The sequence below is a fragment of the Gouania willdenowi genome, chromosome 1, assembly GCF_900634775.1.
Source record: "Gouania willdenowi chromosome 1, fGouWil2.1, whole genome shotgun sequence".
Classification (NCBI taxonomy): domain Eukaryota; kingdom Metazoa; phylum Chordata; class Actinopteri; order Blenniiformes; family Gobiesocidae; genus Gouania; species Gouania willdenowi.
This window is the reverse complement of record NC_041044.1, coordinates 9,675,129-9,688,345: the sequence shown is the minus strand read 5'-3', so window position 1 is coordinate 9,688,345 and position 13,217 is coordinate 9,675,129. Positions and strand designations below refer to the sequence as shown.

Genomic DNA, 13,217 nt, shown 5'->3' with positions numbered 1-13,217 from the left:
CTCAATGGGCGTTAGGAGGGGATACACCCTGGACAGGGCGCCAGTCCCTCACATGACGGGTTTTCACGGCGCCATCAAACCGGAAGTCGCCATATTGGAGGTACTTAGTAGGTAAACAAAGCAGATCCCAAATGTCGAACTAAAGGAAATGGTAAATTATTGCCGTGGTTTAAGCTGTACCAATCGGTCAGACAGTGAAAAACATTTGCCAAAAGTTATAAAAAATCAGGGAGAACAATGTCAAAAGTTATCAGAGGAAAGGAGGCGCTTGTGGCTAGCAAAGCTAAGCCATAATCTACAAGGCAAAAATCTGGACAACATCCAAATTTGTTGGGCCCATTTCTTGTCAGGTAAGGGAATTGTAGCAGCGGCTCTTAACTAATTTTCTAGTGTGATGATAAGAATATAATTCATATCAAGCTACTGCATGTGTCATTATTGACTTAATATAATCACATTTAATAGCCTGTTACAGTAGCAACACAGTTCTTAAAATGTAGAGCTAAAATGTGCTGTATTTCTCATTGTATTCCAGGTAAAAGGTCCGACCATTAACAAAAGGATGACCCAGATTGAGTTAGGGTTAAAACCAGGTAGTTGACGATATCAGGATACGCAATAGACGGAAGTCTCTCCGGGGTCGTCATTGATCCAAGACAAGGGAGCCGCCTCTATGGATATATATATATATATATATATATATATATAATATATATATATATATTTATTTTTAATTGAAGTAAACTTTTTATTGATTGAATACTAAGACACAATCTACCTCCATACTAACTGAGCATACGCCATGTGGCACATACTGGTAGTTATAATTTTGGTTTGCATGCACATGGTTGTGAGTTAGTAAAAGTGATTTTTTTTTTAAAACTGTTGTTACTTTTTTCAAAATATATAAGATTAGGTAAAAATACACACAACATGGGAAAGTTGGTTTACAAATTGGTTCATATACCAATTTTCCTTGATATAATATCCCCTCCAGTGACAACCTCCTTCCTCCACCAACTTATCCGATGACTTATGTCGGTGACAGTGAGTGACCTGCACTTTCAGGTGATTTCCAAAGGAAAAAACCGCCTCATGCCCTGGTTTCCATCACATCAAAAACACTCGTTGAACCTGTTTTCGTTCTTTATCATGACTTCATAATTCTTTAGCTAATCATTCATGGGTTGTTGTGCTTTTTTTTTTTACTGAATGGGAATGTTCTGGAGAGAGGTAAAACAAAAGCACAATTTAAATCTATTAAACCACATTTAATTAAATAGTCGTATATCCTTTATACCTGAATCCTTAACAGAGTTCTTAGCTTTTACATGCTCTGCAGTGAATAGAAAAGCATGGAATACCACTTTGAACATGTCAAAAAGACTCAGGATATGTACTTGCAATAGACAAACACAGATCTAATGCTGTGCACTAAGTTGAGCACTCGAGACTTCCTGGATAAACATCACTTTGCTCTAAAAAGTTAGTAATCAGGTAGTTTAGAATAAATAATTACTATAAATATATTTAAAAAAACAGCAACAAAAAACATTTTCCTCCAAAGGCCAGCAAGCACTATAACTATAATGTGAATGAAAAAATAAAATAAAAATAGAATTTCGGATGCGGATCTGCTGTGTACAATTTTTTTCTTTTTTTTTTCTATTTCATTTTCATCTCTTGTGTCACACACTCATTCAGTTGCTGGAACTGCTCACCCATAAGTTTTATGGGTGAAACTTTTTTGTTAAGAAAGGATCAATTATAAATAAAGAAATACAGAGGCTTGGTCAGGTTGGACATGCCTTCTTTAATTTCGTTTTAGCTTTGCACAGGATATACACTTGGGATCAACGATGCAACTCATGTTGAAAACATATTAAAAAATGCTAAACACAATGAGCATTATACATCATTTTATCATATTACATGTATTATAATTTAGAATCGTTGCAATTATATTGATGATGAATACTATAATTACTATAATTACAGTTCTATAATTATGACACCTTGATCTGGTTATAGTAACAGTTACATAGTGAACATCACTGCTTTTGATGCTGTATTCCTTCAATGTTAGATAATATTTGCACTATGTTAAATAAAACACCAATAACTAATGCACTTCAAGTGGTTGTCAATATTGTTCAATGTGACAGAGCCTTTTTTTTAGCTTGGGTCGAGATGGATGCCTATAAATATGGTCCATTTGGAATGTCTCTCCCTGGTTGGTCGGTGTCTTAGATTTTAGTTGACTGATTTATTCCTTATTTTATTTTTGAACTTGAAACTTTATGAGTTTTTTTTTGTACTATTTGGGGTATAATTTCTGCATTTTTGAGTACATAAAATAAATCATGTTGAAAAAACGTGCCACTGGGTCTTCCACACACCTCACTCTTCACTTAATCATGACAGATTATAGCTTCAACATTTGTGGTTTTAAGCTTCATCATACCCTAAAAATGTCTGGGGCCTAAAACCACAATTATTTTATAACAACAATAGTAGTAGTTTCTTTACTTTGGGCAATTAAAGACAAAAATACATATTTCAGCAAACAAACATATAGTAAAAAAGTAGAGGAAACACATTATTATTACATTACACATTACAAAAAAATGTAAAAAAAAAAAACTAGTACTGGTTATAAATACTTCACCAAAAGGTTAATGATGAAGTAAGAACTTATTTACTCCGAACCCCTTCCATTAGCATTGTTAATAATACAGTAGTCTCAACCTGGAGTGTTTGTATTTGTGCACATACTGTAACTCACAGCCAAAAAAACCCAAACAAGATTACTAAATGGAAGAGGAAATAGACACAGAATTTTCCATGAAATCATCACACAAGTTGACAAGTTCCTCATACCAACTTCCTGCCTATCCAAATTTCCTCATACCAATGGACTTACCAGATCTGTTATGACGAAAGCAAATAGTGCTGTTATATTTCACAGAAACACACATCAAAGAACAGAATATGTATGACTGTAGAATGTTTCAATCAGTGTGTCAACGAGTGTCCTGGATCATTGTTGAGGGAGTAACAGGACAATGTTGCAAAATGTTAGCTAGCTTTTGGAGCACATGTACATTATTTTGACATCACTGTGTAGCAACTTGCAAGGCTGCTGAATGGGCAAGGGTTCTTCTGACACAGACACACACATAATGTCCATAAGCAATACACAGAGCGAGGGGCTGTGCTGCAGTTTGCAATGATCTGGAGCCTGTCCACCACAGACCACTTGTCGACTAGTGTGTGCATGTGTTCCAGCTCAGCTCCAGAGCACCATGCATGAAATGCTGAAATTACACCGACAGACGTGAACTTCACAAATCTATACAAACACCAAGCATGACTGAAAACTATGAAAGACCATTTGTAACGTCTAAGTTTTCAGCCAGAACTGGCATACATAAAACAAACAAGGTTATGAAAAAATTAATAAGAAGAAGAAAGAAAAAAGTTCTCAGCAGATATCCATTTTCTGTTCTTGGGTTTTGTGACAACACATCAGGGTAAAACTCACCTGTCTCACGACAAGGTGCACAGAAATACCTGGACAGATTTGAAAACCAGTCTTCAAACTGAGATCCAGCAGTAATCTCTGTCATTAGACCTGTTGTTGAATGTAAAGTAGACAGAAAAGATTTAAATTGTAAGAAGATTTGTAATTTCAAATAGGAGTGTGCTGGAGGGGCATTTGAAGAGTGTAATTACTGCTATTACATACTTGTGTAAATACGTTTGAAATGAACCTAAAGTCTCTAGTGATATCATCATGTCAGGGCTCATGGGAAACCAACAATCATGTCGAGGAGTCAATAAACAAAACTTGTTTACTTTGGGTGAACTTAATGTCACTTCTACAAGTTGTATCAATTACTTTATTGATTTATTGATTAACTTTTTTTTGGGAAAAAAAAAATTGTGTGGGTTCAGAGACAATACGTCATTTTTGGACCAGTAACATAAAAAATCGCATGTTTTTTCCCCCCTTGGAGAAAGTGTCATGTGAGTCTAAATATCAGAATACAGTTGCATGTCCAGGTTTTCTTCAAAGGAGTGGCCAAGATGAGCCAGAGAGCATCTGTGGGGTGGTCATGGACCGTTGTCGGATTCCTCAGTGTGTAAACATCAGCAGTTATTTTTATAAAACTTCTAAAAAAAAAAACAACTAAAAAACTAAACAAAAACAAAAACTTCTAATGTTTTCAAATTAGTAAATCCTCTCTCTCTCAAAAAATAAAAAAACACATTCAAAAAAAGGAAATACATTTTTTAAACTATATTTTTGCTATGTTCTTTATATAGTAATTTAACTTTTACACAATTATTGGAGTATAAAATTGACAGTTCAACCTTTTAGATATACTGTAATTTAGACTTGCCACTAAAGGGAAATTCAAAAAAGGCTTTCATTATAAGCGGGGGTACGAGAGCAGTTAAGACACACCCAACCAATAATATAACATCTCCAAAGAACAATCTATACTATTCTTGCAATTAAATACTCACTATACCTCTCTATTCACATTTCTCTCAATCCAACCTACTTTATAGGTGGGCGGGGCTAAGAGTGACATGAGATGGCGGTGGTGGCGGAACGTTTAAAGTAGTGGCCTTATAATCAAAGGATCACTAAATCCAACCTGGGCCATCACTGTGGGATGATGAGCGAATCCCTTAACCTTAACTGCTTATGTTGTACATCGCTTTGGACAAAACTGTCTGTTAAATGAAATAGTAATTGTAGTTTAAAGCCACCAAAACATCACAAACAACCATTCTCAGCTAATAGCTAAATTTGATTGTAATAATTGGGTTTCAACCCATAGAGGGTAGTCACTCTTATATTTTGCCAAATGCCAAATTGAAATACTTTCAACAACACTTCTTCAAATCTAAATATATTTGTTTCCAGCAGGAAAAGGTGGTTTTGGGGTTTACTTGCTCTTTAACTTTAGGTGACCTTTGTTGTTGTCCTTTGTCAACTTTGTAAAGTACATTGAATGCCCCACGGACAGGGTGTTGTGCATGTACAGCTCCAGCTCCTGGAGTTTTTATTAACTAAGGCTTCTGTGAAGAGCATTAAAGTCAACTGCACTTGACACTCTTTACACTTTGTCTCTTGCTCACTGGATGCCTGTCCTGATGTGCCTCACTGTTGTCAATAAAACCGTCTCTGTTATTTTAAAAGGACTTATAGCCAACGTTACCAAATGAAAGGCCCTTGCTTGTTCGTGCATAATGTTTGTGGGTAAAAGAGATTCAGTGTGCATAAGCACACTTGCAAGCACATTTCCCCTTATAAATTACGGTCCACCTATAAGTTTGTTCAGGTGGATTCACTTCACTCTCCTCAAATTCCAATAAAGATGAATACCTCATAAATAGTTCTACATACAAATGAAGCTGCTGATCAATGGCATTGAAAACACCAGAAAAATGCATTTCATTGAGAACAAAGAAGAGGAGCTTGTTGGTGAGGTGGCGGCCAGAAAACGTATATTGGGATGCAGAAAAAGAAATAATAAGAACAAGAATTCTAGGGCCCATGATTGAGAGGGGCCCAGGGAGCCCCCTGATACAATTATAATACTGTCAAAATAATATGACACTGTGATAAAGGCACAATCACACACACATTTTATTACCTCCACCAAGGAGGTAATGCTTTCACCGGCGTTTGTCTCTCTGTCCGTCCATCTGTTCACTATTGATGTTTGTTAGCACGATATCTAAAAAAGTTATGAACGGATTTAAAATAAATTTGGTGAGCTGATAGACATAGTCTAAAGGAAGGATTTTGGAGATGATCCGGAATGTACTGTAGATACTATCCAAAATAATTTTTTGAGCAAGGATAATTCAAAAAGTTATTAACGGATACAAATTAAATTTGGTGAGCTAATCTAAACTTGGCTGTGCTCTTGTTTACAATGTATTTGGTAAACCTGCAGACTGCTAACTTTTCACAGACAGTAAGTGGAGGCGAAGAATGACTAAAAAAGTCAGGGTGTAGAAAAATAAAAAATAAAAAGCTCAGACAGGAGAAATAAGCAAAGGGTGGTCAGTATGTCACCCAGTTCTTCCATTGGCAAGGTGGGTCTCTTAGTGGTTCATGTGATGGAAAGTGTAGCCTGTTGTCTATTCCTAACTTTGTACATAGTACTTTCTAAGATAGCTCACTTTTCTCCCCATGGTAGCTCATATTTCTGAAGCAAACTCTGGATTTTTACATTTCACTGTTGTGTTTGTTAACTAATCAATGCAGGCAAACACACATTGGGTTTAGGCAAACAGATTATCACGATACCATTTATTAGCCAAACAATTCTATGAAAGCCTAATCATAATCATCAGAGCTAATAGGGTTGCTAATAAGAAAAACTAACAGGAACAAATATCCATCTTTAAACTGTATTTATATGCTAACCTCGCTGAAAAGATAGAATTCCTCCTTCTTTTTCTTCTTTCTTTCTCCCAAGTATTTTGTTTCTTAAAAACTCTTTCAAACAGTTATGCCATGAGAGCCTTTGGTTCATCTTTGTTGTGTTTAGACAAATATTTATCACTAGTAATTTAATACATTCATTTTACTGTAATTGATAGGGAAATGATGGGTAACAAAACTAGCAATGTACTGAGATGCTTGTTATGCATTGTTTGTTAGAATGTCAACATACCCTTGTTCCTTAAAGGAACCACTCAAAAGCAGCAGGACTGGTTAGTCTGTTTGACTGATGCTGCAATGTATATAAAGTCAAAGGAGGAAAAATCTGAGTCATACAAAGTGACAAGCTTTCATCAGGTGGACTAACAGAGTAAGAACCTTTTTCATTCATTCATTTCAGTAAGTTATATTTATTCATCTTTACTGCTGAAAATAAAAGTAGCTAAATTAAAGTGATGAATTTTTTTTCAGTTTTAAAAGATTCCTAATATTTTTCATGCTTTGCGTTTTTGATCTATAATGTCCTTAAAATTTTAAAAGGATTTCTAAAGAAAATGCAAGGGATTTAACTAACACTTGTTAGATATTTTCTGAAAAATAAATGACTAATTCTGGTATGTTTATTCTGTTGACTGTGCTACTCTTCTTCTACAGATTAGGTTGACATGAAACTAGGATTGCTGCTGTTTCTAGGAATTGTGTTCCTGGTGCCCCACGACTCAGAGAGTCGGACTGTCTCTGAACATGAGCTCAAAAAGTGGCTTAAGCTTATGCTCCACCTGCCTCCAAGATATGGTACAAGAATTGAAACATGGTACAAGAACTGGATCTTGTCCAAAGGTGAACAAAATGTCGACACATCCTGAGCTTGCATCCCTGAAATGTCAGTGAAAAATCAATGGCAGAGCAAACTGATGGTGTCACTAAAAGGCATCGTGCTCCAAAACAAGTTATATTTTGACTTTGTTTAAAACTTTGAGATGGTATGCACCTCATTCTCATGAGCATTGACTGATATAATCTAATTTATATACATTCTGTTTATGACGAACCTCCAAAAAAGTTCACAGTGGTTATGATGGATATAAAGAAAAATGATAGTTAAAATGTTTTAGATTACAGTCACATTATAACCAAATGCTTTCATTGAATGCTATTGTTGATAATAATATAATTTTTGCAAATACAGTATCTTGAACTGAGTTCGAGGTGGTTCAAAATGCTAGATCATTTCCAGAAATCTTCATTTATTCCAACATTTCTTTTTCAATTGTTGTCTTCACCTTTGCTTCCAAAACTACAGCACAGAAAAATGGAGGGTGGTTTGACATTTTCTAACACTTTAATATCTTATTTTTCTTCTTTTTCATCTGTTTCAATAACTGCTTTGCTGCAGTTATCTTTGAAGCAAAAAGGGGTTCCCATCTGAACACCGGAATGCTTAAGGTCTGTGGCATACGAAATACTGCACTTACCAACCAAACAACAAAGGCCCACGATGACAACTACGACAATCAATCCAACTACGGCATCTATGAAAACTATGACAACCAGGCCAACTCCAACAATCATGTCACAACTGATAACCCGTCAACTGCCAACAAACGCAGACGTAAGCGGCAGTTCGATCTTGATGACGGGTCCGGCTCAGGGATGATGCCACTTGAAAACATGATACATGAGGAAGAAATCAAGTTTGATGAGCAGGAGTTGATTCAGGATGACAATTACATAAATGGAGAAGAGTATGGTGGGGGAAATAATGGCAGGCAGATGTCAACAACTTGGTCGGTTGGTTATTATGGGATCTTCCAACTGTCTGACAGCCACTTCTGTGACTCAGGCTATCGCTGGTCGAGAAATAAGTGCAAAACAAGCTGCACAGGTGAGTCTCTAATAACAATAACCACTGTAGTATAATGGATTAAAAAATTCTTAATCCTCACATATATTATGATTTTTGTTTCTCTTGAAGCCTTTTTGGATGATGACATAGAAGATGACATTTTTTGCCTTTTTCAAAGCGGGTTCTGGCAGTAAGTCACTTCTACAACCAATATCCACAAGCAATTGTATATAATAAATGACACATTACATTTCATATTTATTATTGATTTTAGCAATTGTAGCAAAAACAACACAATGCAAACCCAAACTATTATTGTTCAAATTGATGCAGATTAATGTTTAATTATGGTCATAAAATATAACTTTACTACCTTTTAAATCTTTGTACATTGCCTGAAGATATAAACGAATAATAAATGAATGGTTTTATTCACCAGGTACCTGCTGGGCCATCATGTCACTCTGGGATGTTGAGCAAGTCCCCTAACCCCACCTGCGACCCGGGCACTACACTGTGGCAGCTCACTGCTCCTCAGGCAGGGGTTAAATGCAGAGAACACATTTAATGTAGCTATACATATGTGACAATGAAGGTGATTAATCACCCCTCTCTATCCTTATCCTTATATTGAGGAATAGAAAAAGTAGATTTATGATCAAAATTAAATTGTGATTGTGTATTTGACAACTGAATATTGTGCATTTTCTGATTTCTGTAGAATTCAATGACAACATATTTTGTCGTCAATTAATTGTAAAAGATGACACCACATGATTAATTTCACATCAAATTTCAAATAAAAGAAACTTGAAAAAAAAAAACTGCATGAAAAATAAACAAAAAAAACTACATGTCTAAAACCTGTATGTATTATTTAAATAAGAACATTAATTAATTGCCCATGTCTAAAAAACAAAAAATCAGTTATTGTTTTAATTTCTTAATATATAAAAATAGAAATAAACTACAGTGGGTACTTGAGAGAGAAAGAGTGGAAAATTAACAAATAAAGTGTTAGTCTTGGTCCCATACCAGGCGTGAAATGACCGGAAATTATTAAAACTATAGAAATAAATCTATTCAGGAGCCATTATATCAGTGTTTTTAACCTTGGGGTTGGGACCCCATATGGCGTCGCCTGGTGTTTAAATGAGGTCACCTGAAATTTCTGAAAAATGTAAATGTTTTTGAATTTTTTTTTTTTAATTAAAACAATAAACAATCTTGAACAACTGTATTTCTATACTTTCACTTTGTGAAATATAAATCTAGTTCAACTAAAATGTAGTATTTAAGAGAAAAAAAATCAGAGCTCAAACATCATCAAAAACTAACTCTAGAAAAAAAAAAAGTCTTTGGTGCCTCCAGAAATTCTTGTTATCAAAATGGGGTCATGATCCAAAAAATGTTGGGAACCAGTGAACTAAATAGTGTTTCATTCCACTTATTTACAAAATGAGATTCTTTAAAATGTGTGTCATTACCTCATCTTCCATCATTATGCTCTATAGTTGTTTTAAAATTGTTTTCTAACCAAATGTTGTAGCCGGCACAAAGGGAAGGGGGTACTTTGTTTCAGAAATAAGAAAAGGGGGTACTTGAGCCAAAAAAAGTTTGACAACAACTGGCCTAGTGGTTAACACAATCTGCATCACAGCAAGAAGCAGGTTGGAAAACTTTGTTTTAGGGTCGAATGTAATAACCTAACAGGTAGTTGACTAATCTTCTAGTTTGAAGCTGTTTGTGTTGTTTTTGCTGGTTTTAGCTAATGTTCAAGCTGCTGTTCTGTGCGACCACCGTGTCGTGTAGGGGGTGATCAAGTTCATCATCCTACTCTCCACCGGTTCTCCCAACAGCGCACACACCCCACCCCATCACTGACACGCCATTACGAACCAGCTTGTCCATCAAATCCCAATTGGAATAAATTATTTAAAAAATAATAATTCGAAGATGAAATGTTGCTGCCACCAACACTTGGTGGTCAGGAGTGTCTCCATGTCTTCTATTACCTTTTATTAACCTTTGTACACGTTTGTTGTGTGCGTGTGTGTGTGTATATATATATATATATATATATATATATGTTTATTCAAAATTTTCACCTCACCTCTCCCCCCCAAAAAATTACCAGCCACCCCTAAATTGCAGCAAAAGTATGTTACAAACACAATATTCAATAAATCACTAAAAAACAATAAAACAGATTTATAAAATACAAGCAATGGATATGTCATTAAATTATTATTATTATTATTATTATTATTATTATTATTATTATTATTATTATTATTATAAATAATTATAATTATAAATAAATAAATAAATAAATAAATAACTTAGGTAAAAACATATTAAAGTTCTATTTCTTTTAAAAAGATTTAATGATTACTATTTTTCAAATACACACCACACACACACACACAATAAATATCAAATAACTGTATTCTATAATTTCTTAAATTGAAATCTAGCTCAAATAAAATGCATTATAAGAATATGTACTTGTCACTTCTCTACTATCTACTCCGTATTTGTAATACACTTTAATAAACATGATCAGAAACTAATTCTAGAAAAAAAAATGTCTTTGGTGTCGCCGGATATTTGTGATATGAAAATGAAGGCATGTCCCAAAAAAGTTGGGAAGTAAAAAAAAAAGCTTATATAATAATGCAAGAATACTTGTATTGTTTCTGGGTGAAAAATATAAAGTGTACATAACTTACAGTAGTGGCCCAACAAGACAGTTTGTACCCAGGGCCCAAAATGTGGTGCTGGTTCAATCCACACAGAGGTATATATGACGTCACACTATGAAAAAATTATTTCACAGGCAGCACGGCGCTCAGAAATGTTGGCTAAATTTTAAATTTTTCTCCTATACCAGAAACATGTGACCATACATCTCATATATCAAAATGATCGTTGGGTTCACTATTCTATTTAATCATGCCACTAGGACTTTAAATGCGCTTTGTCATTGACAATAAAGACCGTTAACACTAATCAAAATGCCTACACACAAAGAAAGTAATAACAAGAAGCCTAAAACTGTAGCAGACATTAAAAGAGCATCATATTATTATCATTAACTGTGCGACCGGGAACAAAATGTACAATAAACAAACGTTCCATAGCTGACTTAAAAAAAACATTTCCTTGTTGTTTCTTAAGCACAGGTTGCAACAATGTTTCATTATTTCCTGTATGTTTTATAACTGCACTTTTACATTTCTTTGTCAATGGAGGTGATTGGTTTAATTTAGTTTTTCATTCAGTATAAAATATGATCAGTTACTCAATAAATTTGAAAATGTGTTATTTTTCGGGATTATTTGGGGACAATAAGGACAGGTGGGGCTTGAAAGTTCACCTTTATTCAAAATAGGGAATAACCAAAAAAGTTCGAGAAGCACTGCTTTAAACAGATGTTTTTAGACAAGTGATTCTAAGAATTCTGAAAGGTTGTCATTTTCATCCATCATCTCATTCTGCTATGAATCACGCATTCTGGTTTTCACTCATGTTGACTGACACATACACTCACTCACTCACTCACTCACTCACTCACACACATGCACATTCATATACTCACTCACTCACTCACTCAACTCCACTCACTCACGTCACTCACTCACTCATTCACTCACTCACTCACTCACTCACACACATGCACATCATATACTCACTCACTCACTCACCACTCACTCCACCTCACGCACTCACTCAACTCACTCACTCACTCACTCACTCATTCACTCACTCACTCACTCACTCACACACATGCACATTCATATACTCACTCACTCACTCACTCACTCACTCACTCACTCACTCACTCACTCATTCACTCCCTCACTCACTCACACACATGCACATTCATATACTCACTCACTCACTCACTCACTCACTCACTCACTCACTCACTCACTCACTCACCCACATACACTTTCTATATCACTCACTCACTCACGCACATTCATATACTCACTCACTCACTCACTCACTCACTCTCACTCACTCACTCACTCACTCACTCACTCACTCACTCACTCACTCACTCACTCACTCATTCACTCACTCACACACATGCACATTCATATACTCACTCACTCACTCACTCACTCACTCACTCACTCACTCACTCACTCACATGCACATTCATATACTCACTCACTCACTCACTCACTCACTCACTCACTCACTCACTCACTCACTCACTCACTCACTCACACACATGCACATTCATATACTCACTCACTCACTCACTCACTCACTCACTCACTCACTCACTCACTCACACACATACACTTTCTATATCACTCACTCACTCACGCACATTCATATACTCACGGAGGTGACACCTTCGATGTCGGGGTGAAAGTTAGATGTGTGTGTGTGTGTGAGTGAGTGAGTGTGTGTGTATGTGTATATGATGTGTGTGTGTGTGTGTGTGTGTGTGTGTGTGTGTGTGTGTGTGTGTGTGTGTGTGTGTGTGTGTGTGTGTGTTTGTGTGTGTGTGTGTGTGTTTGTGTGTGTGTGTGTAATGGCTACCCCCAAGAAGAAGAAGAAGAAGAGAAAACAGGCACAGAGTTAAAAAAACAAATTATCCCCTTAATCACACACACATGACAAATATAAATGTATCATTAAACATTATTAGATAATTTGCTACGACAATGTCAATATAAATACATACCTCCGACAGGCACTGTACTAGTATTTACAAATTCTAGACATTAGAATTGTGTGTGTGTGTGTGTGTGTGTGTGTGTGTGTGTGTGTGTTTGTGTGTGTTTTGTTATGTACGCTGAGAGAAAAGGTGACTGTGGTGTTCAACAAGCAAAATTGATAAGGTCAGGTGAAAAAAATAACCATATCAGGTGGCTGGTC

General features: G+C 35.6%; 1 protein-coding gene across 2 annotated transcripts; it reads left to right on the top strand.

Moving 5' to 3' along the window:
* The first annotated feature begins 6,743 nt into the window (after positions 1-6,743).
* On the top strand, positions 6,744-9,218 carry LOC114468044 (uncharacterized). 2 transcript variants are annotated; one of them, XM_028454678.1, is made up of 5 exons: positions 6,744-6,842; positions 7,127-7,312; positions 7,869-8,357; positions 8,448-8,508; positions 8,758-9,218. In XM_028454678.1, exons 2-5 carry the CDS (start codon positions 7,138-7,140, stop codon positions 8,792-8,794), a joined length of 762 nt encoding a protein of 253 aa, XP_028310479.1. In that variant the 5' UTR covers positions 6,744-6,842; positions 7,127-7,137; the 3' UTR covers positions 8,795-9,218. The 2 variants fall into 2 exon arrangements, with proteins under 2 accessions (XP_028310479.1, XP_028310488.1); XM_028454687.1 differs by having other exon boundaries at positions 6,764-6,871.
* Positions 9,219-13,217: the final 3,999 nt, after the last annotated feature.